The sequence below is a fragment of the Podarcis cretensis genome (genome assembly GCF_951804945.1).
Source record: "Podarcis cretensis genome assembly, chromosome: 6".
Taxonomy (NCBI): Eukaryota; Metazoa; Chordata; class Lepidosauria; order Squamata; family Lacertidae; genus Podarcis; species Podarcis cretensis.
Window position 1 is genome coordinate 74,787,014 of NC_137175.1, and position 24,419 is coordinate 74,811,432.

Sequence of the window (24,419 nt, forward strand, 5' to 3'; positions counted from 1 at the left end):
AAAAGTCACAGAAAGATTCATGGATTTTTATTTATTTCATGTTAGGGCCTCACATTTACAACTGCTTATTATTTTGGAGTTGATTAGTTTCATAGTTATGCTGACCAAAGGTCTCATATAGGTTGGACGGTATCAGGTCTAAACTCTCTTATAACTAAATACAAAAAAATACAAAAAAATAACTAGACAGTGCAGTGAGCATAGCTGGATATCACCCGTCACCTACCTGGGTGACAACAGCACTAGTCTAGTCCATTCTAAACTGACTCAAAGGAAAGACTCCATCAACCTAATTCCTCCCACAACCTGGTCTGAAGGCATGGGGCTTTCAGTGACAACCTGGATAAGGAAAAGTGGTGGGAGCCCCCCGCCCAAGAGCCCCCCAAGGGAGGCCACAGAAGAAGAAGACTTAGATCCCAGATCCTGGTGGTGGGACACTGAAGAGCAGCCAACAGAAGGGATGAGCTGGGAGGTGCTAGAAGCAGGGGGGGGGGGGTTTGAGCGTTCAAGAGGAGCCAGAAGGAGGGCCTTAGAATCAGAGGCTTAGAGTCACAGTGTGAGTGCAGATTCAGTCAGAGAGGAGTCAGAGATTGTCCCTGTCCTGCTGGCTCATCTCTCCCTCTGACACCCCGCTCGAGAAGAGCCCTGCACATTGCTGAGCAATGGGCCAGACAGGCCCAGAGGAGGAGTTCACCCCCTTGACACAGCCTTCGTCTACTTGGGAGGAATCCAGAGGGAAAGTCTAGAGAGGGAAAGACGAAGCTAGTGGTTAGTTTCAGCAACATTTCAGCTAGATTAAGGCGAATCAGAGGACTCTGCTGTGTTGTTATTTTCTGTTAATAAAAAGCTAATTGCATGTCGTGCCTCCCATGCATATGCCTGCCCTGTGGTTGACCTGGCTTGCTTGACAGCTCCTTTACATAGCAACCTTGCTTAAGGAAAACACAGTCTAAGCCTGGTGGCTGACTAGAACCTCCTGAACTCTAACATAGAATAAATATACATAACCCAGGGAAAGGGAACCTTTTTCATGCCAAAGGTCACATTTACTTTTGGACAACCTACTAGAGGAAAAAGTAGAAAGAACAAGAAATATGAAATATACCTTAGTACAGTAGGCTCGCTCCTATCCACATTCACACAGCCTTCTATATTCTCCATCCATCCAAGCAAGCAGGAAACAAAAACACTCAGGAAGGATGGAAAGCAGGATGAATTGAGGGATGTGAGCTAGGAGAGTAGATGTGACCTGGGAAGAGTCCCAGGGCCCAGATAGAAGCCTACAGGACCACTTCCAGGCCTGATGTTCCCCACCCCTGACATAATAAACCAACAAATCTGGCTGACAACCTCAGAACCACAGTTGTTTCCGTTTCCACCTAGCCTTTTGGTTCCTTAAATACTGAAACACGAAGATGATTCTCAATCCAACTGACCAATATGGAGCAGAGCCAAACTTAAACCAAACAAGAACTTAAGGGCTTACTTGTAGATTTTCAAAATGGCGTAGATGTGATAGTTAGAACAGACAATAATGCACATCGGTCCACTCCGCCTGTATACTAATTGCATGTATAAGGCTCTTTTGAAAATGTGAAGTCTCGTGAACTAGCCTAAATGGAGAGTTAGGTTGCTACAATCCCACTTTCCCTACTAACACACACAGGGTTTGAATGTCTGCATAGGATTTGCATTTTTTTCAGGTCCAGATATAGTTAGTTTGTATTCATTGCAAGCACTTCTAGAAAACGGTATATTTACACAAAAGAAGCAACTGAAAAGGAAGCCTTAACCATTAAAAAAACACAGCTTAACTTTAATTATCTCAAAAATCCTTTGGGGGACTGGTCGTGAAATCATGCAAGTAAATTTTTCCTGTTTGGGGATGTGACTCCCTCCAACACAAACTACTTTTTAGAAATTATCAAGGAAGTCAGATCTTTGAAAAACAAGCCATGTAAGGAATAAACCAACACTCTCTCTTTCCATCTTCCTTGATGCATGTTTTGTTTAGAAATCACTGCAGCATCAATTTTGGTACTCGCTGCTAATACCTCCCACTTCCACAGCTATTAAGTGTATATGAAAGGAGATGTTTGCCTCCTTCTCCTACTCTTACCCACTTAAAATTAGATACGGTACATATCGTTTCCATAACAAGATGAAAACAACATTTACAGGAGACAAAAATGTAACTTTAAAAACTCAATCTGATTTTTGTTAATTTAATGGCCAGCTGTTCCCTTTGCTGTAGTGGAACACCTTGTGAACATTTATGGTTAACCAGTTTCACTCTATTTGTCACTTATATTTCCATAACCTTATTAATACACATACTAATGGAACAATGGTATTTAATATAAGTGCTTCATAGAAGATACACATACATACAGCCATTAGTGCTGCATGTGGTGGGGCAGGGCAGCCCTCATAATCGTGGTGTGGTTTCACCATGGTTATCTCTCTGCACTATAGAACTGGATTTTATCTAAAGAGTCTGACAGCCTTTCGATGTACATCAAAATTGACAACATCCAACCCTGAGGAGGGCAAACTTGGACTGTCGCAACATTAAACAAAACAACTTGGTAGTGGCCATTTCATTCAAGTATAACCTGTTTTCGGGAATGTATGGCTGTCTAAAATTTATCTAAATTGATCTTTAACAAAACAGGTCATACTCTCAGACACACAAATTTGGCTTTCTTTAGGATGCTTGTAAGACAGCAACTTCTTGGAAAGACAGGCTCAAGAAGCAAGGAAGCAACTTTTGTTACGTTAGGTGACATGAGGCCACTCTCTAGCGGTCAAAGTCAGCTTAATACTGAAGCCAATTAATCTCAATCTGAAATTTAGCAGCCTGCTAATCTTAGTGAGCAGGTTTACTCATAAAAACCTACAGACCATTACATTCAAGTCTTCTCTACTTGTACCAGGAAGGACCACTGAACTTCATAATCCATCCAGAGTACCCATGTTGGTCCTAGAGAAAGAGAGATAAAAGCGAGGCACCATCTTCATGACGTCAACCAGCATTCAAAATGTTGAATGAAGCAAAGAAATCTTAACTTCAGAAACATCAAATTCCTTTCTTATACTCTCATATTGTCATTTTCTCTCACACACCACATACTTTATTGCTCGTGAGGTGGTACAGCATGTTGGCTAAGAGACTGATCTATGTATAAAGAGGCTCAAGTTGAACTCTCATCTCTGCTATGTTCTCATCAAGGAAAGCCTCTCTCTCGCCCCCTTCAGTTCTCCCCACATTCTACAATATGGGTAACAATTACACTGGTTTACCTTATACTTACTGAGTAACCAACATGGTACCCTCCTCTTGACATTGTTGGACTCCCATCAGTCCTAGTGAGGATGGCCAATAATCATGAAGGAAGGCACCACATTGGCTCTCCCTGCTATAGCATGTTACAAGGATTAGGTAATATACACAGAGTGCTGCTTTGAACACTTGTAAGAGTGATACAAGGGACGTGGGTGGCGCTGTGGTCTACACCACAGAGCCTAGGGCTTGCCGATCAGAACTGCCCACCTAGCAGTTCGAAAGCACATCAAAGTGAAAGAAGATAAATAGGTACCGCTCCGGCAGGAAGGTAAATGGCGTTTCTGTGCGCTGCTCTGGTTCGCCAGAAGCAACTTAGTCATGCTGGCCACATGACCTGGAAGCTGTACGCCAGCCAGTAAAGCAAGATGAGTGCCACAACCCCAGAGTTGTCTGCGACTGGACCTAACGGTCAGGGGTCCCTTTACCCTTTACCTTTAAGAGTGATACAATATTATTGTTGTTGTTGTTGTATGTAATTATGAACCAAAGTCCGCTTTTCACTTCCTACGGAATGACAATCACAGCCAGAATGAAGCCTCTTAATTTTAAAAAAGGGGAGTACCATATTTTTCCATCTATAAGATGCCCCCATGTATAAGACACCCCCTATTTTGGGGGACTCAGATTTAAGAAAATGGGGGAAGATGGCCCAAAGTATAAGACACCCCCTAATTTTTGACATTATTTTTTAGGGAAAAAACCTAGTCTTATACACGGAAAAATACCATATTGCAGAAAACTTTCTTACACTATTTTATTGTAATTCATGAATTATTATTATTATTATTATTATTATTATTATTATTTAATACCCTAAGGTGGAAGGACAAAAATAGTCCCGCAAAAATAGATTGGCAGAATAAGCTAACAGATTACGTGGAGCTAGCAACATTGACTGCAAAGATAAGAAATCAAGATGTCGGACATAAAAGTAGAGTGGAAATACTTCGGTGAATATTTAAAGAAATATAACTATCAGATAAACTTCCAAGTGGGGTTAGATATATGAGCATTAGTTAAAATAAGCAGAAGAAGGGTGGTAATTAAAGAGATGGATCTTAACAAGGACTAAATAAAACCCGACAGAGGGATGTATGTGGAAGTCAAAGAGTGTAAGATAAATGATGACAATTGTATAACTGATGTACTAAAATACAATGCATTTTTAAAGTTAATTCATGAATTTATATACTACCTTTCACAAAAAATACACAAGGCGGCTTTCACAACATCAACACTATACAAAATAGAATAGAAATGAAACGTACATTTTACAAAATCCCCAGCCAAAAGCTCATACAAACAGCTGACCAACATCACAGCCCTTAATAAAGCCAAGGGTAATTTTCACTCATTAGGATGGGAAACAGGGATCCAAACCAAATACAAAACAATCCCTTTTTCACAGCATGTAAAACAGTCCTTTCTTGTTGATTTTAGAAAGCTGTGCTTTAACTACAATGTTGAGCTTTAATGTTCCATGAGATTATCTAAGAGATTACTAGGCCAATTGTTTTTAAAAGACTGTCTCATTTGACATCCATTTAGAGTCACAAATGAATTAGAGGCATTGCAGGACATAAAAACAGGACTCTGAACAGATTTCTGTGAAAAATCAGTATTGGGAGATATTTACATTACTTAAGTTATTTACAAATATATTAACTTTGGCAGCAGGAAGCGGAGATCTGCCCCACACTCACATCCAAAAAATGCCGGTGGCGAATATTAACATTAGATATAAAGCTCTTCTTTTTATTAGCTCACATTGCTGTCCCCATTCTGCTTATAACCCCCAACCTAAGTAATTTTGATACGCAAAAATGAGGACTCTGTTTAAATGGCAGCAATGAAGATAATGGAAAGTAATTTGAGCTCAGGGTGGGAGGGAGCCATAGTGCAAAATCTAAACATTAATTCTGCCCCTTTTTACAGCCACTCCCAAACTAGCCTCTTTAAGCAAGGGCCTATCTGTTAAACCAAGGGTAGAGAATGTGTAGCCTTCCAAATTTCATTGGACTCCAGCTCCCATCTGTCCCAGTCAGCATGGCCAACAGTCATGGACAATGGGAGCTGTAGTCCAGCAACACCCGGTGTGTCACATGTTCCCCACCCTTGCATTACACAGCATTGTTAGGACAGTACAATGAACTGATGAAGTCATAAAGTAAACCCAGAGTGCTTTGAAAGCGTGTTCTCCAATAAATGAGAGCACGTGTTGCAGTGTGGGCCACCAGGCCAGGCCTCTTGTTGTCAGGCAGGTTAATAATTGTTGCCTGGCACCATGATTGGGTAACCGGGTTGCTGGGGCAAATTGTATGTTGCAAATTGGGTGGGTGGGACCATAGTCTTTAAATATTGGTGCACTCTGGTTTCTCTTTCTCTTTGCAGAGTGCATCGGATGACCCGCCCGCCCGCCCTCTTTTCCGGTTGACTTTGCTTTGCCTGTCATGGGGTCGTCTGCTTTGGGGCAGGGGCCTAGTAGGAATTTGGCCATTTGGTGATTGGCTGTGCCATTTGGTTTTTGCCTACTACTCAGCAATTTGTCACAACTTGTAAGGTTGCGGTTAGGCATTGGTTATAATATGCTGGTGGTGGAGGGGTCAGGCGGTGCCTGCCCCTCCTATTGCGCTGAAGGGAATTCCGTTAAAGGAATCCTGGAGCTTGCCATGATTTCGTCCAATCCCTGTTATGGGACCAGGGCCACCCAATCCCTGTGACCAGGCAGGCAAGCTTTCGGGGAGCTGCTGGGGTGAGCGGCGTGGGTCCGACGCTTAGCTCAAATGACCCCCAAGTTTGACTTTCCCTTCTACTGGCTACCGATCGGACCTCGGGATGTCAGTTCTGTCCCAGGCAGGGGGACAGACAGTCATAACCAATGTCTAAACAACCACTCACTGATTTTGTATTTTAATAAAGTTGTGGCCAAAATAGTGCCCAAAAACCAAAACTAAAATTACGTGTTATGTGTGAAGTTATTTGAGGGGTGGCCTGGGGACCTACACACGCAAACCTATTCACTATTCCCTCACAGCTTCTGCTCAAAATGATATCAGGAGCAGGTCTTAAGCTCATGCGTGTTCTTTCCCATATCTGCCATGCTGTTCAAACACTAAGTTTGGATCAAAAGGCTAGGGACATTCTGTGTTCACTTGGCTGTGTTCCTTTCATTCATTCATTCATTCATTCTTAAATTTCTATACTGCCCTTCAGCCGAGATCACAGGGCGGTTTACAATTTAAAATCACAGTTTCACAGAATTGTAGAGTTGGGAGGGACCATGAGGATCACCTAGTCCAAACCCCTGTAATGCAGGAACATTTCTTTTTACATAATGTGGGGCTTGAACCCACAGCCCTGAGGTTAATAATCTCATGTTCTACCAACTGAGCTATCCCAAGTGAACCCAAAAATATGTATCATAGTAGCAAACAAAAACAACCCAAACCCCTACCCCCCAACACAGTTATTATTATTTATTGGCAGCTCAAGCACAGCCAAGGAGGAAGGGGAGCAGTGCCCACAAATCTGACACGTGTTTCTGACGGCATCACTTAAGAGACGTTTTCTGGGAAGCTGAGCAAGGAATTAATTTAATCCGAATGTCACATAATAATAATATTCCCCAGGAATTGTTGCCCTGCAGTGGTCTTTTGTCAACCTGGTGCCTCCCGGATGTTGTGGCCTACAATCCTCACCAGCTACCTTAGAAACACACAAGAGAGAGTAGCATCAAATTATTGTACTCTCTCAGCCCCTTTTCTCCCCCAACCAGGAGCATGGGAGAGAGAAACAGTATGGAGGAAACGTAACAAAAATGTTTTGTGGCACCTCAAAGTTATTTGGCATGAATTTTCATCCTTGCCCCGTTGCACTTTTCCAGTGAGTAATCTCTTTTGGCTGCAGATTGGGCATCCTAGTAAATTCAGGATAGTACTCCATCTTTGGGGGGAATAAATTAGTGTTATGAGTCTTATTCTCTCTTCTTTCTTGGCCTATAAATAATAATCATCATCAAACTAGAAAGGGGCCACCATCACAAAATGAACTCATTCCTACAAGTCACAGCGATAGCCACCATATTGAATGGCTTTAAAAGAGGATTGAACAACATGCAGGATAAGGCCACAATGTTCTACTTCCATCAGTAGCACGCTAACTCAGGGGCAAGGGAATCGCAAGCAGAGAGAGTGTTATTGCACCCGGATCCTGCCTCCAAGCTTCCCATGGGCATCTGGTTGGCACTGTGAGGACAGGATCCTGGTCTGCTCCAATAGGGTTCTCACTAACACTAACTCTGGTATTGTCTAGGTCAAGAGTCCTAGCTTACACCCTCCGGAGAACTTTTACCAAAAAGTGAATGCAGAGGTCATGTTTTCTGGCCAACTCACTCATCTAGACAGAAATAAACTTACTCCTGGCAGGCAGACACTGTACGATCTGCAAACTTTCAAAAATCGACAAAAAGAAGAAACAGGGGAGGCCTGTTATGCCTTTGCTACATACTATAAGATTTTAACAACACCATTAAACGGTGCAGAACTCAGAAACATTTCATTAGAATTCTTTTCTTCTAAATCATACCAATAAAATCAAGGTTGGTCTGGTGTTCATGTGTTGACTTACTCGCATGCTTTTTGCTGCAGAAGTACAGTTTTGATCTTGTAAACATAAGGCATGGATGGAAATGGAAATCATCAAGAAGACAGCATATTGCAGATGTTGAGATATATTGCAGATGTTGAGATATATTGGCTACATTGGTTTGGACTTGAGAGAGGTAGGTCCAGATTCCTATTTAAGCCACAGGACTTAGTGAGTAACCTTTGACAAACCACGGCCTCTCAACTTAGCCTACATGACAGGGTTACAGTGTGAACACAAAGCTAGATTGTAATGGAGCCATGTCCTTGGAATAAGAAAGACTGAATGTAATAAACACTGCTACTGCAAAGGCCAGAACATTTATTATATCAATACTTTGAAAAATGGCTTATGATATGGTCTTGTTTTGATTTCTGTACTGGCTCGCAGCTAAGAGATAACGCTAATAGTTTGCTGGTACCATTTTTCTCGTCATATAGCAGCCTCTCTTTCCAGTACTTCTGAATCCTTTACATTGACAAAGGAATATGTAGCAGGAGCTACAGAAAAAGATGGGAGGAGAACATACTCATTTAACCAGTTACATAACACATCATGCTTAAGCATTTTAAAGAGAACATAGGTAAAACAGTAAGATGGCTACCTTTTTCTTTGTTTTTGCCAAAAAAAATAATAATTGTAAAGCCCTTCTAAAAATCTGCAAGGTAACTGGATTGAGAAGAGATTGGATATCAGTGGTTAAAGAACTTAAGAGATGGCAGAGAGGACAATAATGATGAAGGCCCCCGCTATGACCCTCTTGTGCCCAACTCCAAACCATGTGTCCCTCAACAGAAAGGGTTAACACAGCTCCTGTCACTCTCAGACCTCCCCACCCCCAAGTGTCCCTATTTTCCAGGGACAGTCCTGGATTTACAGAAGCTGTCCCGGTTTCTGATTTGATTCCGGAATGTCTGGCTTTTCCTTAGGACATCCCTACTTTCATAAGAGAAATTATGGAGGATGTGCACTTTGTGAGAATCTGAGACTGATCCTGAGAACAGGGCCTGTCCTTTATTTTATGTGAAGGCGCTCATTAAAAAAAATTATCTGAAATTTTTTATTATTATTATTTTATGACAGCCCAGTCCAAAGTCGCTTGCTAATAGAACCTGCTCTGAAGCAGGAGCAAAGCAACAGGAAGTCAGAAGATAGAACATCTGGCAGAACAGAGATAAAAGCCAGGCACAAGCCAAAACGAGCTGAAAGCTGATGTTCTAACGAAGTAAAGGCTTCCAAGTGCTTGAGGGGAGATCTGATGTTTTATCAGAGAGACAAGCTGACCCTTGTTCTGAGTGGACCAGCAGACTCTCATTCTCTCCCCCAACTGGACTTATGAGCATAAACCTGGACTCAGAAACGCTTGATACTCACTAGAGACTAAAGACTGACACTGCTTGGCATGTTCTTTCCCCATTAGACAGGTTTATGCCAAATTACGACTCTTCTAGGGTCTGATAAGTACTATGCCAAATTCATTTCCCTGAAAGTGCCAGGGTGAAAATCTGAGGTTCCCAGAGGGAGGGTCAGTTCAGTGGTGGCCACAAGCCATGAGAACAATATGGCTGAGAACATTATTTCAAAGAGGAAAATTGTTGGTAGTAATCCAAAAACAGCAACTGGCATGAGGCAGCATCCAATCAAATCACCACTACCACAAAACACAGGCTTTTTTTATATAAAAAAAGATGAATTTTCAAAGACCATAAGGGAAGCCCCAAAACAATTAAATGCTGCTTTAAAATGCATTAGCACCCAAACACAAACCTTCAAACAAACTACCTCCAACATGGTTCTTCAAAGCCAAATTAAATGAGATAACTGCAGCCCCAGGATGAACTGTTTGGGAAATTTTCCACTAATAAATACTCAGATGTCCTAACACTGACATTTATTCAGAAGCAGATGGATGGCCCAGACAACTAAGTCCTCATCAGAATCCTTAATATGAAGCTTAAGCTGGGCTTGGGGGGGGGTGCGTTTGTAAATCAAAAGCACTGGGACACATTTCAACTTTGTTATCTGCCAGGCAAGTTACACAAATCTGGACAGTTCACTTGGAACACATGCATCCATTAATACGTATCATATTATGGCATTTATGACCTCCAGACTGGGTTCGCTTCTCTCTTTTGCCTATTAAAACAGAAGACCAGGGTCAACTGTAAACAGAGCGTCATAAAAATGACAGTGCATGCAATACATGAGAATGTGGTAATTGCCTTCCTGGAGCATCCCAAGGTTTATCTGGTCCACCATTCTCCTTATAATGCAGCCGCAAACTTTGCACTTGCTCACATTGCCACACACAGTAGAAGGTCAGTTATGATTCTGCAAAATCAGTCTCTGGACATTTTGTGAATGCAGTCACAAAATGCATTTTGGGGAAGCTTTCAACCTACCCTAAGTGCTTTCTTTCTACATTATGCTTTTGTTGCCCTTATAGGTCTAGTTTGCACAGCACCGTAAGCTACTTTCTGGGGCTTGCAATCACTGTACTGAACTCAGTGCTCCCACGCCAAGTGCAGTGAGTTCAAAGGAGCTCACTCACAATCACTGTACTCCTCCCTGGTCATTTTTGCTCCCAAGCCAAGTGCACTGAGTTCAACGGAGCTCACTCCCAGTCACATGTGTATGGCAGCACTAGGGGAACCTCTGGTCCACATACCTTCCAACATTTCTCAGATGAAAATTGGGACACCCTAAGGAAAAGTGGGACATTCCAGGATCAAATCAGAAACCAGAATGGTTTCTGTAAATCCAGGACTATCCCTAGAAAATAGGGACTCTTGGAGGGTCTGCAATTGCCACCTGAACCCAGGCTCATGCTTAAGTTCTCTCCTTGCTAAACCAAAGTGTGTTCCACAGCTGAGCCCCTTCCATCGTGGTAACAATATTTCCTCTGTTTATCATTTACATCAACATTATGAATGGGCAAGGCTAAGTGGCCTGGAAGGAGTTTTCAACACACCTCACCAATGCTGTTTATATATTGGTAAGAATTGGAAATGGGAGCTTTTGCTTTTCACTTGTTAAAATACCTTTTTCCAGCCATGAACCCATGACTGAATATTACACCAAAATGGGATATTCCACTTAGAAAGTGATCAACAAACAGCATGGGGGACAAATGCTTAAGAGACCAGCATGGTGACAGTACATACACAAGTAACTGACAGCTTGTAAAACACTGGCTACCACACAGGGGAATACACACACCTATCAAACAGCTGGACTGTCTGCAGGAGGAATGAAGTTACACATGAAGTAGTGTAAAAAATATAGCCCCAAGTGTGTTGGCTAGAAATGAAGCATCTGCTGTTGGAAAAACAATTGCTGTCCTGATGTGCTCATTAAAAAATGCTATTGAACTCCCACAGTCCTTGCATATGATAAACTTTTCCACTGGAATATATTTGCCTATGCCAACATTGTTGTTGTCACTGCTCAAGGTTTTGATTATACGGCAAGTATAAAAGGCATCGAGCGCACAGACACCAGCTGTTCTTTTAAAAAAAGAAATATTTTGTAAATATCAAAAACTGAACGCCTGCTTCATTTGTGGATTTAGAACCTAATTTTATCATTAACATTATTGGCTATAATTTTTTTGTTAATATTATTGGCCAGAAATACTGGCTGCTTTCCTTGTACTGATTCTTTTAAGAAGTATAGGCCTTTAGCAAGGAATACATTTATTCATTCTGGATAAGGGCTCTGCACTCCTGCATGAAATGAAATTATTATTACTATTTTATTGCAGTCCTATATCCACTTGCCTGGGAGGAAGTCCATCTCGCTTAACTGGTCTTGCTTTTGTGCAAAGATGCACACTGTAGCCTCCCAAAATGAAGCCAATCCCTTGCTTGCATTTGATGCCAAATTTAAAACGGGCCAAATGTAAAGCCCATTTGCCAAGGAACAATGAGATGCATCCTTTAAGACTCCCCAATGTTCCTTTGCAGCTGCATCTTTGCATGTCCCACACCTGATGTCATGGGTGTGGCTTGGGGAAAACAACTGCTGTTGATTCCTAAACAATATTAGGATAACTGTCTGCTAGGTCTAATTTTGCCTGTGGGACAGAGGTTCCTGGTGCTTGATGGGTTGCTTTGTAAGTTACATAGGATAAATTGCATTGCAATTTCTGTATTATAAATAGGCGCTTTGTAAATATAGTGCTATATTCCAGAGTTCTGTTAAACTCTATGCAAGGGGTGGGGAACCTCAGGCCTGGGGACCAAATGCAGCCCCTCGGGACACACACCTTCTCCTGAGTCCATATCCCTTACCAGCCCTGCTTTGCAGCCTCCCTGAGAGTTCTTGAACTCTGATAATGCCTCTTGCTTGCTTGCATGGATGGAAGATAGAGATAAAAACATGTAATGATGGAGCCTGGCGAGTCTCTCTGGGGAGAGCATTCCACAGTTGGGGAGACAATCCAGCATTCCACAATTGCACTAGTGGAACTAATCCAGCCTCCTGCCTATGTGTCTGCAGTGTGCTGACCTCACCATCTGGCCCCTCTATCTTCCTGGAAGCAAGTGTTGCAGCTTCACGTTACCTGGAAAAAGCTGCTCCTGATGGACAGAACAGTACAGGAAGACGAAGTCCTTGAAATGCCCAGGTTCCAAATTGTTTTAAGGTTTTGTAAGTTATTGCTAGCATCTTGAGCATAGCTCAGAAGCAGATTGTCACCCCCCCCCCTTGCTGCCCTTTCATAGGCAGGTAAAAAACTTTTCTATTTCAGCTGACATTTGAAAACCGACTATTTTTGCCATGCCCTATATTGATTTTCACTGTGCTGCTTTCCTGTCATTTGTGGGGGAGCTTTTGGAGTTTGATTTTGATGGTAAGATTTTACTGGTGCCTATTTTTGTTTTTAACCTTGATTCCCCCTCCCAAAAAATTTTTTCATAGAGATATGCTGCAATAAATGAATAAAAATGCATGCTCTCTCATTTTTGCTAGTTAACTACAAACCATTTTTTGCAGGAATAACATAATGAAGTACGCATTATTTGCACCTGAGCATTTTGCATCTTCAAGTGTATCACTTAGCAGAACTATCAAGGAGGGCAATTACATAGTACAAAGGCTTGTAGCATTTCACAATTCATTTCCTCTCTGGAAATCTCCTCTTGCTTGAGTTTCAGTAGCACTCAAGGAAACCTCAGCAAAAACTTCTTTTTGGCACAAAGTCATACTTCACACAGTATAGGAAGTGGAACAGAAGAACAGCAGCAAAGTAGAAAAGGAAAACCTAAGAATGTGATGCAGAACATCTTTTTTGGCTTGGTGCTTTTTGGCTTGTGTAATAATACACACTGAATACCTATTTCTACAGAATTCCAAATCCTGAACATACCCCACTGTAGATGTTCTACTGCCCTGTAGTATCATGCTTTTGAGAATTCATCTAGCACAATCTAGTGTCAGATTTAACGAAATGCCCAATTTCCATGTTTACTCAGTGAGCATTCTTATTCATCCTCTGCTGCATCAAAGCCCCAGGGGACCAAATCTGCAGGCAAGCTCTGAAAAAATAGAGGAATTTGTCAAGAGCGAGCCATTTGCCCAGAATATACCACTAGCAAACCAGAGCTTTACAAAAGCCAAACAAGACATAACTTGCACAATTCTGACACACAGAAACAATACCAACAACCTCAAATTGGGGGGGGGGGGGAGAGAAATCTTTAATACACGCTTTAAAAGAGGCCAGTGAAAGAACCATATGAACAGGCAAGCAATATCAGAAAACCATGGGGACTCAGACTTAAGAATCTTCAAATACAGAGGTCTAGCTTCCAAGGAAAACAAACACTTCTCTATATCATTTCTAAACCTCTTTTCCAACTTCTGAGGATACTTAAGGCAGTTGATTACAGATATTAGAAGTTAAAATAATCTTGGTGATGTGGGCAGATTAGCTATAAATGCTGGATTCAATAGCCTGCAGGTTCCTTAGAGTCTGATGGTTATTGTTTTTTATGGATCTGCTTCAAGATACAGGTATAAGATACAGCCAATATGGTGCCCTTCAGATGTTGCTGGACTACAACTCCCATGAGCACCAACTAGCAGGCCCAATGGTCAGGGATGATGAGAACTGTAGTCAAACAACGTTTGGAGGGCATCTTGTTCATTACCTCTGGAGCATTTCTATTGCTGCATTTGATGACCCGATGTATCAAAACTGGCACAATTTGACCCATTCATTTTATCACCTTTCAACCTCTCTGTGTGTGCTGTTTTCTTATGTTAAAAATATACCTCTATCTTTACAGCACCCTGCAAAACATTGCTATTTCCTAAATAGTAAAGGGGAGATATTGTTTTTGATTGTTACCTTGTTATGTATTTTTATACTGTAAACTGCCCAGTGATCCTTGGATGAAGGGTGGCATAGAAATTTAATAAATAAAAATAATAAAACAAGCAAACCTCAAGTCTTTACAAGTTGTTCAAATTAAGAAAGCCATGTAAGATCAGTCCACATGCTATTTCCCCCCTCAGGAAAGGAAACAAGTTTGTATCTTTTACTTTCCAATGAAATCTGACTAAATACAATGAAGGAAACAGTGACATAAATTGTTGAGCTTTATTGAACCTGGAAGATGCTCAGTAAGGGGGAGAGAGAGAGAACAAGTGGGTGAAAATTTTCTTATCCTCATCCAGTTCCCATGACACAATTAACAATGCTGTTCAAGGGGTTTCTACTATCTTAACTTCTAATTTCTTTTGCAAATCCACTCTAGGAAGCCCATGAGGATTTTCCCTCCAGAAAAGCAAAGCTTAAAAAAAAAAAAAGACATCACAGCCGTAAATGGGATGTTTATTTTTATTGTCCGTTTCCATGCCAATCGTCACCATGGTGTTGCACGACTTTAGAACTGAGATGCGACACAGTTTCCTTATCAGGACGAAATAACAGAATTGATGAAAGAGGGAAAACAGATTTCAAAAAGGGAAAGCATTACTATCCATTGTTAAAAGAACCCTGCTATAACAGATATGATTATCTTTCATACACAGACAATTTTTAAAAGAAACAAACCTTATAAGTGTTAGAAGTAAGGAGGACACTATCCCACCAATTTGGGGGGGAAACCCACTGTTCAGTATTATTCAATAACACATAGTAATACTATTGCTATTTAATAATAGTAATACTGTTACGATACAGTATTATCTAATAAGACATGAAGGCTGTTTGGTACCTATCATAATTTGGGGAAATGATGCAACAAAGATCATAGAATCATAGAATCATAGAACTGTAGAGTTGGAAGGGACCCTGAGGATCATCTAGTCCAACCCCTGCAATGCAGGAATATGCAGCTGGTCCATACAGGGATTGAACCTGCAACCTTGGTGTTATCAGCACCATGGTCTAACCAACTGAGCTGTAAGAACACAAGAGCCTGCCTGCTGCATCTGGCCAATGGCTCATCTAGTCCAGCACCCTGTTCTCACAGTGGCCAACCAGATATCTGTGGGAAACCCTCAAGCAGGCCCCAGCACAAGAGCACTCTCCCCTCCTGTGGTTTCCAGCGACTGGTATTCAGAAGCATTGCTTCCACTGGCGGTGGAAATAGTGCAGAGCCAGCATGACTGGTAGCACTTAGGGAAACATCAGGAAAACTGGATAAACTGCTGCATGAATGCAGCCAAAGTCTTAAAGGATGCCACTCTTCAAAGGGGCTCAAAATGGCATACAAGTATGGATTTCCCTTCCCCCTTATCCTCGTAAGAACCACCTTGTAAGGCTATGTTCAAGGTACTGGTGACCTTTGTAAACGAGCTGGGAAACTGAGGACCAAAGATTGTACCAGTTAAATGATTACTCCTCCCCGGCAGGCGAGCTCCACAACCTCCAAGATTGTATAAGAGAGGGCTAATACTGCAAATCCTTTTGGGATGTCTCATTGGAAGCAATTCATAAAAATAATGCTCAAGATATATCCAAGAGGTGAACTCCCCAACAACCACTAATTTATTTGTGCTGATGAAATGCAACTTCTGTTTTCCAAAATCATCGAGTAAGATCCTGTCTGAGCCAACTAAATCATTTGTTGATGCAATGGCAAGCAGAAAATAATAATTAAGGCTGGAACCCTAGATATGTCTACTCAGAAGTAATCTCCACCATGTTCAATGGGCTTACATAAGTGAGAATGGGACTGCAGCCTAAAAGAACTTTAGTTCAAATCTCACTTTGGTTATGAACTCAGCTGGTAGCAAAGTGAGATTTGGATAAGCTACCAACTTCTCTGAAGTAGGGGATAGCAATGCTGGCTAACGTTTCAAAGTTGCACCATAAGGATAACTGAGATGATGTGTGTAAAGTCCTTTGAGCAGTTAAAAATGCTAAGTATTGCTATTAACCATCAATATCCTGCACATCACCTTCAGACACATTTGGCCTACTTTTAAATATTTATCTGTCACCAAATACGATCATTACAACATCCAGGCATCACGTCGTGTTAACGAATCAAAATAAGCACTGGCTGGACGCCTTCGTTGAAGTTAAACCCTGGAGAAAGTCCCAGAAGGTTTAAACACATTTTTGAAAGAGCATTATTTTCCATGCAATTGATGAAAAAAAGAGAGAGAGAAGAGGCCAGCTTGTAATGCACTTTATTGGTCAGACAAGTCTTTCCCTGCAGCTGGTCACCATTTCCACAATGAGAACATCTCATATTTAAACGAGACATCCATCCACTGTCCACTGTCTCCCCACTACATCATCTTGGACATCTTGGACACTTCCCTGCTGGACTCTATACTTTTGTGCCAGAACAAAAACCACTTGTGGGCTTCAGAAACAGTTTCAGAACACCATGGGTTAGAAAACATATGAACTTGCTGCTGGTATGTATTTGAGCCGGCATGTATTTTCATAAGGTAAAGGTAAAGGTACCCCTGCCCGTACGGGCCAGTCTTGACAGACTCTGCGGTTGTGCGCCCATCTCACTTAAGAGGCCAGGGGCCAGCGCTGTCCGGAGACACTTCCGGGTCACGTGGCCAGCGTGACAAAGCTGGATCTGGCGAGCCAGAGCCGCACACGGAAACGCCGTTTACCTTCCCGCTGGTAAGCGGTCCCTATTTATCTACTTGCACCCGGAGGTGCTTTCGAACTGCTAGGTTGGCAGGCGCTGGGACCGAGCAGCGGGAGCACACCCCGCCGCAGGGATTCGAACCGCCGACCTTTCGATCGGCAAGTCCTAGGCGCTGAGGCTTTAACCCACATAGTTTTGCTCTAAAACCAAGGTATAGTGTCATGTGTGCAAGCAGGAAAGAGCCCGACCAAAGCCACAGGGCTCTCCCCTGCCCTCGCCCTGTTCCTCCTGTCCAGCTTGGAGAAGGACTTTACTAGCATTTACTTTCAGAGATTTCTGGCTTAACATTGCATATGAATCAGACATCATAGTTTAACGCAAAATCTGCTTACTTGAACAAGTCAGCTTCATGGGCCCAGTTTGCATATGCCTTGGTTTATAAACCATGATGTAATTTGATTGTCAAAACCTGGCCCAGCATCTTAACCATGGTTTATTAACCACAAAATCCACACTCATGAACCATGGTTTGTTGGTTTATATAGCTTGGCTTCCATTAACCTTGCCTTGGTGTTACATGCAAATCAGGCCATGGTTGGGAAGTTGATTGCTTTGCAACTGACCAGTGTTTGTTTTAAAGGCCACTCTCTGGTTTGCACAGCACAACAAGCCATGGTTAGTGAAACCTGAAACTAAACACTAGGAAAGTTCTTCAGGCAGCACAGGAAGGGAGGAAGAAGCTCTCAAGCCTGGTGTTTCACTCAGTCTCCTTCCTGTTTGTGCAGATAGCACTAGATCTTGGTTTAGCATTATGTGCAAATGTGGCCAACACAAAGCCAACAAAAAGATGAAAATGTATCAGGACAGCGAAGATTAAAAGCTCAAAACCAATTACTTTAAAAACATGAGCAGTTTGGCTGATCTAACACCCGTCTAAGGAGAAATGCCTTGGCCTTCCGGTGGCTCACAATCAAGGAGAGGTCAAGGCAGGCGTTTCTCGGAAGGGAGTTCCCAAGCCTAGGCATTACTATAGAGAAAGGTCTCTCTTGTGTCCCAGGCAAACACAACTCAGATGTTGAATGGGATGTGAAGGGGAGTTGCTCCAACAAATCTTAATGAACAGCAAGCACACATGGGCGGAAATGGACCATTCTAAGTACAAAAGAGCAGTTCTGCTGGATCAGACCAAACATTTGTATCGTTCTATATCACATTTCCCATGGAAGCCACCAACTGCCCACAGGCAGAATACGAACACGCCCATTCTGTTACAATTTGCAGTTTTGCTTGTAGTAGTAGACCATAACAAGGTTCCCAATATTATTTCTTGCAAATGCAATCACACCAGGGAACATTTACATTGGCATTGAACTAAATGCCTCCTGGCGATTAAAAAAAAAAATGCAACCTGCAATTAAATCCAAGTGCTTGCAACATTTGGAGGCCCAAACTGACGCTGAGGCCACTTACCTGCAGAGGCTAAACACCCAATCATCAAAGCAAACACTGGAATCATACAACTTGAAGTCATTCTTGCCACACCAGGGGTCTTCGGATCAACTTTCTTTGTAGTTCTTTGTGCCTGGTGGGCACCCTTCTGGGAATATGTTACAACTATAGGTGTTTTGATAGAGAGTCTTCAGTTACCTGCAAACAAAAGTTTAAAAATAATACTTGTAAAAGCATGTCTTACAGAGAAATGACTTTCTACACAATACTAAACACAGAGAAAGCCAGCACCCTTAAAAAAAGAAAAAGAAAGAAAGCCTTTATACTGAGGAACAATGAAAGAAAAAAGAGTTATATTACAGTCACAGGTTTAATTCTCTCCAAGTCGTAACCTCAAACCCATCACTCATTTTGCATTCCACTCACTCATTCACTCTATTTGGCGCCAAGCCAAAGCCTCCAATGCAAAATCCCAAGAACCCCCCTTTTAATTTTTACAAGCACATCTTTCTGGAACTCACTGTTGCGACAGAATAAATCTGATCATGGGTGGGCAACCTTTGGTCAAAATTTAGCACAATCACTAGAGACCAATTCAAGCAGACTTTGAGCCAACTCCTCCTTACGAACCAAACCATGTCATGGTCTTGACTATACTCACTTTGAAATGATTGTGTGCCAAGAAGCTGCCTAACTTTGCCTACCATAAATGATGGCAGCTAGTGCCTCAAAAATCTTGAGAGTCACAGAGGCTATACAGAATTATCGGCACTTCTCAGGTTTTCACACACACACATCCCTCCAATACATTTTACAAGATTTGCCTTAGGGTTTCCACCTCTCAAAATGAGATGAAGCCATTATGAGATGGAGAGGAGCATTCTGCTAGGGTGTGAGGAACCCACTTGGGTGTCCTGAAGCTGTTGCTGGGTCTCAACTCCTATTATAGCCCCAGCTAGCAAAGTCAACAGTCAGGGATTGGCTGCCAGTTCAGTTCCGGGCCAAACTCAAGGTGCCAATCCCAGTGCTTAAAGCCCTAAATGACTTAGGCTCCAAACAGCTGTGAGGCCACCTCCTTCTTTTGCTCTTTTGCTGTGGGGGCTCAGCCAGGGCACCCAATGGGGATCTCACAGTCAGAAGCAAGGCAGGCGTATCAGAAGATGATTACGCAGCATGTTGTTGTTTAGTCGTTTAGTCGTGTCCGACTCTTCGTGACCCCATGGACCAGAACACGTCAAACTCATGCTGGCAGCTTCGAGAACACTGTCCAACCATCTTGTCCTCTGTTGTCCCCTTCTCCTTTTGCCCTCAATCCTTCCCAACATCAGGGTCTTTTCCAGGGAGTCTTCTCTTCTCATGAGGTGGCCAAAGTATTGGAGCCTCAGCTTCACGATCTGTCCTTCCAGTGAGCACTCAGGGCTGATTTCCTTAAGAATGGTGAGGTCTGATCTTCTTGCAGTCCATGGGACTCTCAAGAGTCTCCTCCAGCACCATAATTCAAAAGCATCAATTCTTCGGCGATCAGCCTTCCTTATGGTCCAGCTCTCACTTCCATAAATCACTACTGGGAAAACCATAGCTTTAACTATACGGACCTTTGTTGGCAAGGCGCAGCATAGGTTTCCCAAAACTTTATGAGAGGGCAGAAGTTACTCAAAGGTCTGTTTGACAGTGGAACAGACTCCCATGAGAGGTGGTGGACTCTTCTTCCTTCGAGGTTGAGATTCCTGCACTGCAGGGGCTAGACGGCTTGGGGGTTCCTTCCAACTCTATAATTCTATGATTCTAGGTCATCAGTAAGTCCCTCAAGGCTCCTTCGGTTCTGAAAATAGGCCTGAAGCCACAATGAAATGGGTCCAGATAACCCTTTTCCTTCAACCACACTTGAAGCTGACCAGTCACCACTGCCTCAACAATCTTGCCCATCCACCACCCTAAATAGTTTATAAATGTATAGTTCCATATGTGTCTATAATTCATGGACAGTGAATGAGGCTTCCACCCATTGTAGTGTTGAAAAGCAATAAAGTTGATAACCAACAGCTAGTCCATATTTTGTTGTTCCAGAGTAAGGTTCCATGTGATTAGAAAGTATCTTGGCAAATTTGTCTACCCCCATGCTAGAGTAAAGGAAGACAGAGAGGCCACCAGATGCCCGGAGGCTGACCACTGTTGTTAACAGAATGCTACACTGAACAACATTGGTCTGAGTGTTTCAGGTTTTAAACTGTTCCTCCTGCATAGACACACACACACACACACACACACACACACATGCGCCAAGATCTCTTTGCATATGGAAAGCGTACAAGTCAGGAAGAAGTGCTTTCAAGCAAGCCTTCTCCCTGACGTGTTAACCGACGCTTCCAGATTTTCTCTCTCCTTCCTACACACTCATACACAAATTAAAACCACAGTACTGCACGTATTCTGCAGAAGAACACTTTGCTGTTGACTTTGGAACAAAATAATGTGTTCTTTACAATCCATTCCAATGTGTAACCACAGATTTACTGGAAGTTCATCTATGGGTTTCCAAAAGTAAAACATGTGAGCTACATGTGGCCAGATTCTTCTTCTTCTTTGGAAACGCAAAATCCTCTTCCGTATAACAAGACTTAAAGTCAATCAACTGACCAAATCAGAAACAAATACATCCACATATAGAAGAAGTTTTAAAGTGCTGTCATAAACTTACAGTGTGGGTTTCTGGAAAACAATTCTAAGCCCCTAATATTAATTGTTGTTTTGGACTGTGCATTTTTTAAAAAAGATTACTTTTCCTGCCCAAGATAGTCATTAGGCAATATATTAAGAAAGCTCTGTGATTTATGATACTACTTGTAGGCTCTCTTGTGTCAAGCATTCAGGGCACAAGCCACAAATTGCAATACTTTGTGTGCCTCCTTCATGGCAGGTCCAGAGGGTGGCAACACAAGAAAGGACTTTTTCTGCAGTGGCTCCATTTGTGGAATGCTCTCCTCATGGATGTTTGTCTGGCGCCTTCATTATACACCTTTAGGCGCCAGGCAAAAATGTTACTTTTCAACCAGGCCTTTGGACACCTGATACCCTGTTAAATGTGTTGTTAAGGGACATTATTTATTTGTTTTTGCTCTTATTTTTATTATGTATTTTGTATTTTTTATATTGCATTTTTATGTTGTGAACCACCCCAAGATTTGCGGATGAAGGGTGGTACACAAATTTAATAAAGATTAATAATAATAAATTACAAGGAGAGCTGGCAATGACTTTTAAGGTGTTTATAAGCCCAGAAGATAAGCCTAATTTCTCAAACTATTCAGCAGAATAAAGTTCCAACTCTGTGTGGAATCAACTGCACTTACATTTTAAAGGGATGGACTTAACATGTTATTGACCACTCAATGCAGGAATGTCTTAATTTTCATCTGAAAACGCACAAGTGTTTCATGGCAGTGATATATCACACCACCAGTAACGTCTCTGTACAAGTGTCACTGAAATTAAAGAACTATGCATGTGATGACCCTATACTGGAATGTAATCATCCATTATCTCGGCTCTACAAAACTCCTGCAAGGCAGAAGGGGGATGTAAATTTAAACTAAAGAGGAAAAGTTGCTATTTTGGAATAATGTTTTAGAAAAGGAAAAAATATATTCAGGTAGGAAAAACATAAGCAATTATCTGCAATGTTACAGTGTATATGTATCTATCTATAGGAGCAAATATATATTGTTGCTGTTGCTGAATGAGGCAGATTCAAATCTCACCAGTCCCCTAAATCACACTCTTATCTGGCTCCTAATCGAGCACTGATTTTCATGTCTCCTCCCCATGCTTCAGCTGGGTTTTTTGGCTTGCTGTAAATAATAATAATAATCAGACGCCTGGCTTTTTACCCAGTTTTTATGCTGTTCAAAAATAAACCACAAAATGTTGGCAGCAAGAAGGAAGGAGAGATGAGGCTTTGTGATTGCCACAAGGGCCAACCAATCAGCACTCTGCACAGCCGGCGTTTCTGCTGAAAACAGGAAGCATCAGTTGCTCTGTAACTCAATTATATGAGGAAGGCTGTATTCCTTACGAAAGAAAAGGGCAAGTGTGAATCCAAGTGGTCTCACCAGAGTGCAAACTCTATACATCTCTACACTGCCTTACTGGTCCAGTCAGCATCACACTTATAATGAAAGCTATTCTTGCTTGTTTTTAATCCTTGATGTTTTTATTTTGTTTTTAGGTATGCTGTAAGTCAACCCAGAGTGGCTGTGAAAACTTTTCAGAGTTTCAAGATGAATGCTGTAGTAGTAGTAGTAGTAATAGTAGTAGTAGTAGTAATAGTAATAGTAGTAATATTGCAGCATTCATCTTGAAACTCTGAAAAGTCTAAGCTCTGTTTGAACTAAGAGCATTTCCGTCAAATTCAGCATTCATTTTAAGCTCTGCAGTTTAACCACACACACACACAAAAATAAAAAATAAAAAGTTGCAAGATGGCAAATGCCATGGACAATTAACTCCTAGGTCAAAATAGAAAGTTATTTCCTGCACTCTTCTGGTTGACATAACTTTTTTAACACATGTGTCTGAGGTTAGCAGTACTATTTATTTATTTAATGCATTTATATGCCACCTTCCTTCTAAGGAGATCATGGTAGCAAAGAGTCACCCAATTTTATCCTTGCAATAGCTCTGAGATAGGTTAGGCTACGAGAGTGTGACTTGCCTCAGGCCATACAGCGGTACTCATTATGAGTAGAAATTTCCGGGGTTCCAATTCAACATTCCAACTGCCACAACACAATTCAATAAAGATAGCTGTGTTTGTTACAGCAAAATGCAGGCCTTCTAAAGACTCTATATCTACGGTGCAATCCAAATCATGACTGCTGCAGGGGAGGACAAAACAAAACAGCAGGATCATCACAGCATCCACCCGCTGGCAAGGACAGGAGGTGGAAGGACAGACCAATTGCTGCACCAGTCTTCAGTCAGGATTGGGCCCAGTGTATTGGCACTATGGGCAGATTGGAATCCAACAGATCCTGGCTCAGCCACTCCCCGCACCTGGAACACTGTATTTCAGGGCTTTCTTCAGGTTGGTGTTGTGGTGATTCCATTGGAGCCATTTCCAAATGCCCATCTGTTCACACCATGAGCAGAGGCGAGCAGATCTGGGTGGAAGGATACATCTGCTCTATCCAAGGCCTCCCCTGGCCAAGTGCCAATGGGGTTTGGACTGCAGTGCCCATGTGGCAAATGGTCTCATGGACTAGAGTTCACTTTATCAGGTACATGGAATGGTGGGCCTTCATGATGCAAGAAGAAAGAATTGTTGAAATGGCAAAGACACAATTACCAAAGCAACCTTCACAGTTCCTTGAATAATGCAAAAATGCCAGCTATCATACATGCTACAGTCCATGAATAAAGCATTTTGAAAGCTTTTAAAACTGACACCCATGATCAGTTACCCAGACAATGAACAGAAGAGAACCGGGAACCAAGAATCACTTGATACAGACGCGCTAAACAGGACACCCTGAATAGGAAAATTGTAGCCGTTGGTTAGATCACTCTTTCCTTAAGGTCAGTACATAATCCAGCAATGCTGTTCTTTGTGGTGCGGAGAGCCTGCTGAAATGGTGGACAAAAAAGAGGTCATGGGAGATAAAGCAACTCCGTCTCTTGGTAGCAAAGGGCACAACCCTGACAGCAGTTGGCATCAATGGGGCTTTTACTTGTGAATGTGTTTAGGATTACGGCCGAAGTCAGTCTTTCCTTGCACAGGAAAGAGAGGGCGCTGGAGGGTTACATAGCTCTCATAAAGAAGGTCTGCCAACCCCATCTCTGACCTGTTCACATGCCACAACATTTCTACAAGAGGATCCGTTCATAGTCCCCAGTGATTTCTTCCCTCTCATCAA

General features: G+C 42.1%; 1 protein-coding gene across 1 annotated transcript in view; it reads right to left on the reverse strand.

The window, feature by feature from the left end:
* TGFBR3 (transforming growth factor beta receptor 3) overlaps positions 1–24,419 on the reverse strand; it is a 137,629-nt gene that overhangs the window by 97,959 nt on the left and 15,251 nt on the right. Inside the window, exon 2 of the mRNA XM_079981301.1 lies at positions 18,529–18,705. Coding sequence (XP_079837427.1) covers positions 18,529–18,589 — 61 coding nt within the window. The 5' untranslated portion in view covers positions 18,590–18,705. The remainder of the gene's footprint in view (positions 1–18,528; positions 18,706–24,419) is intronic.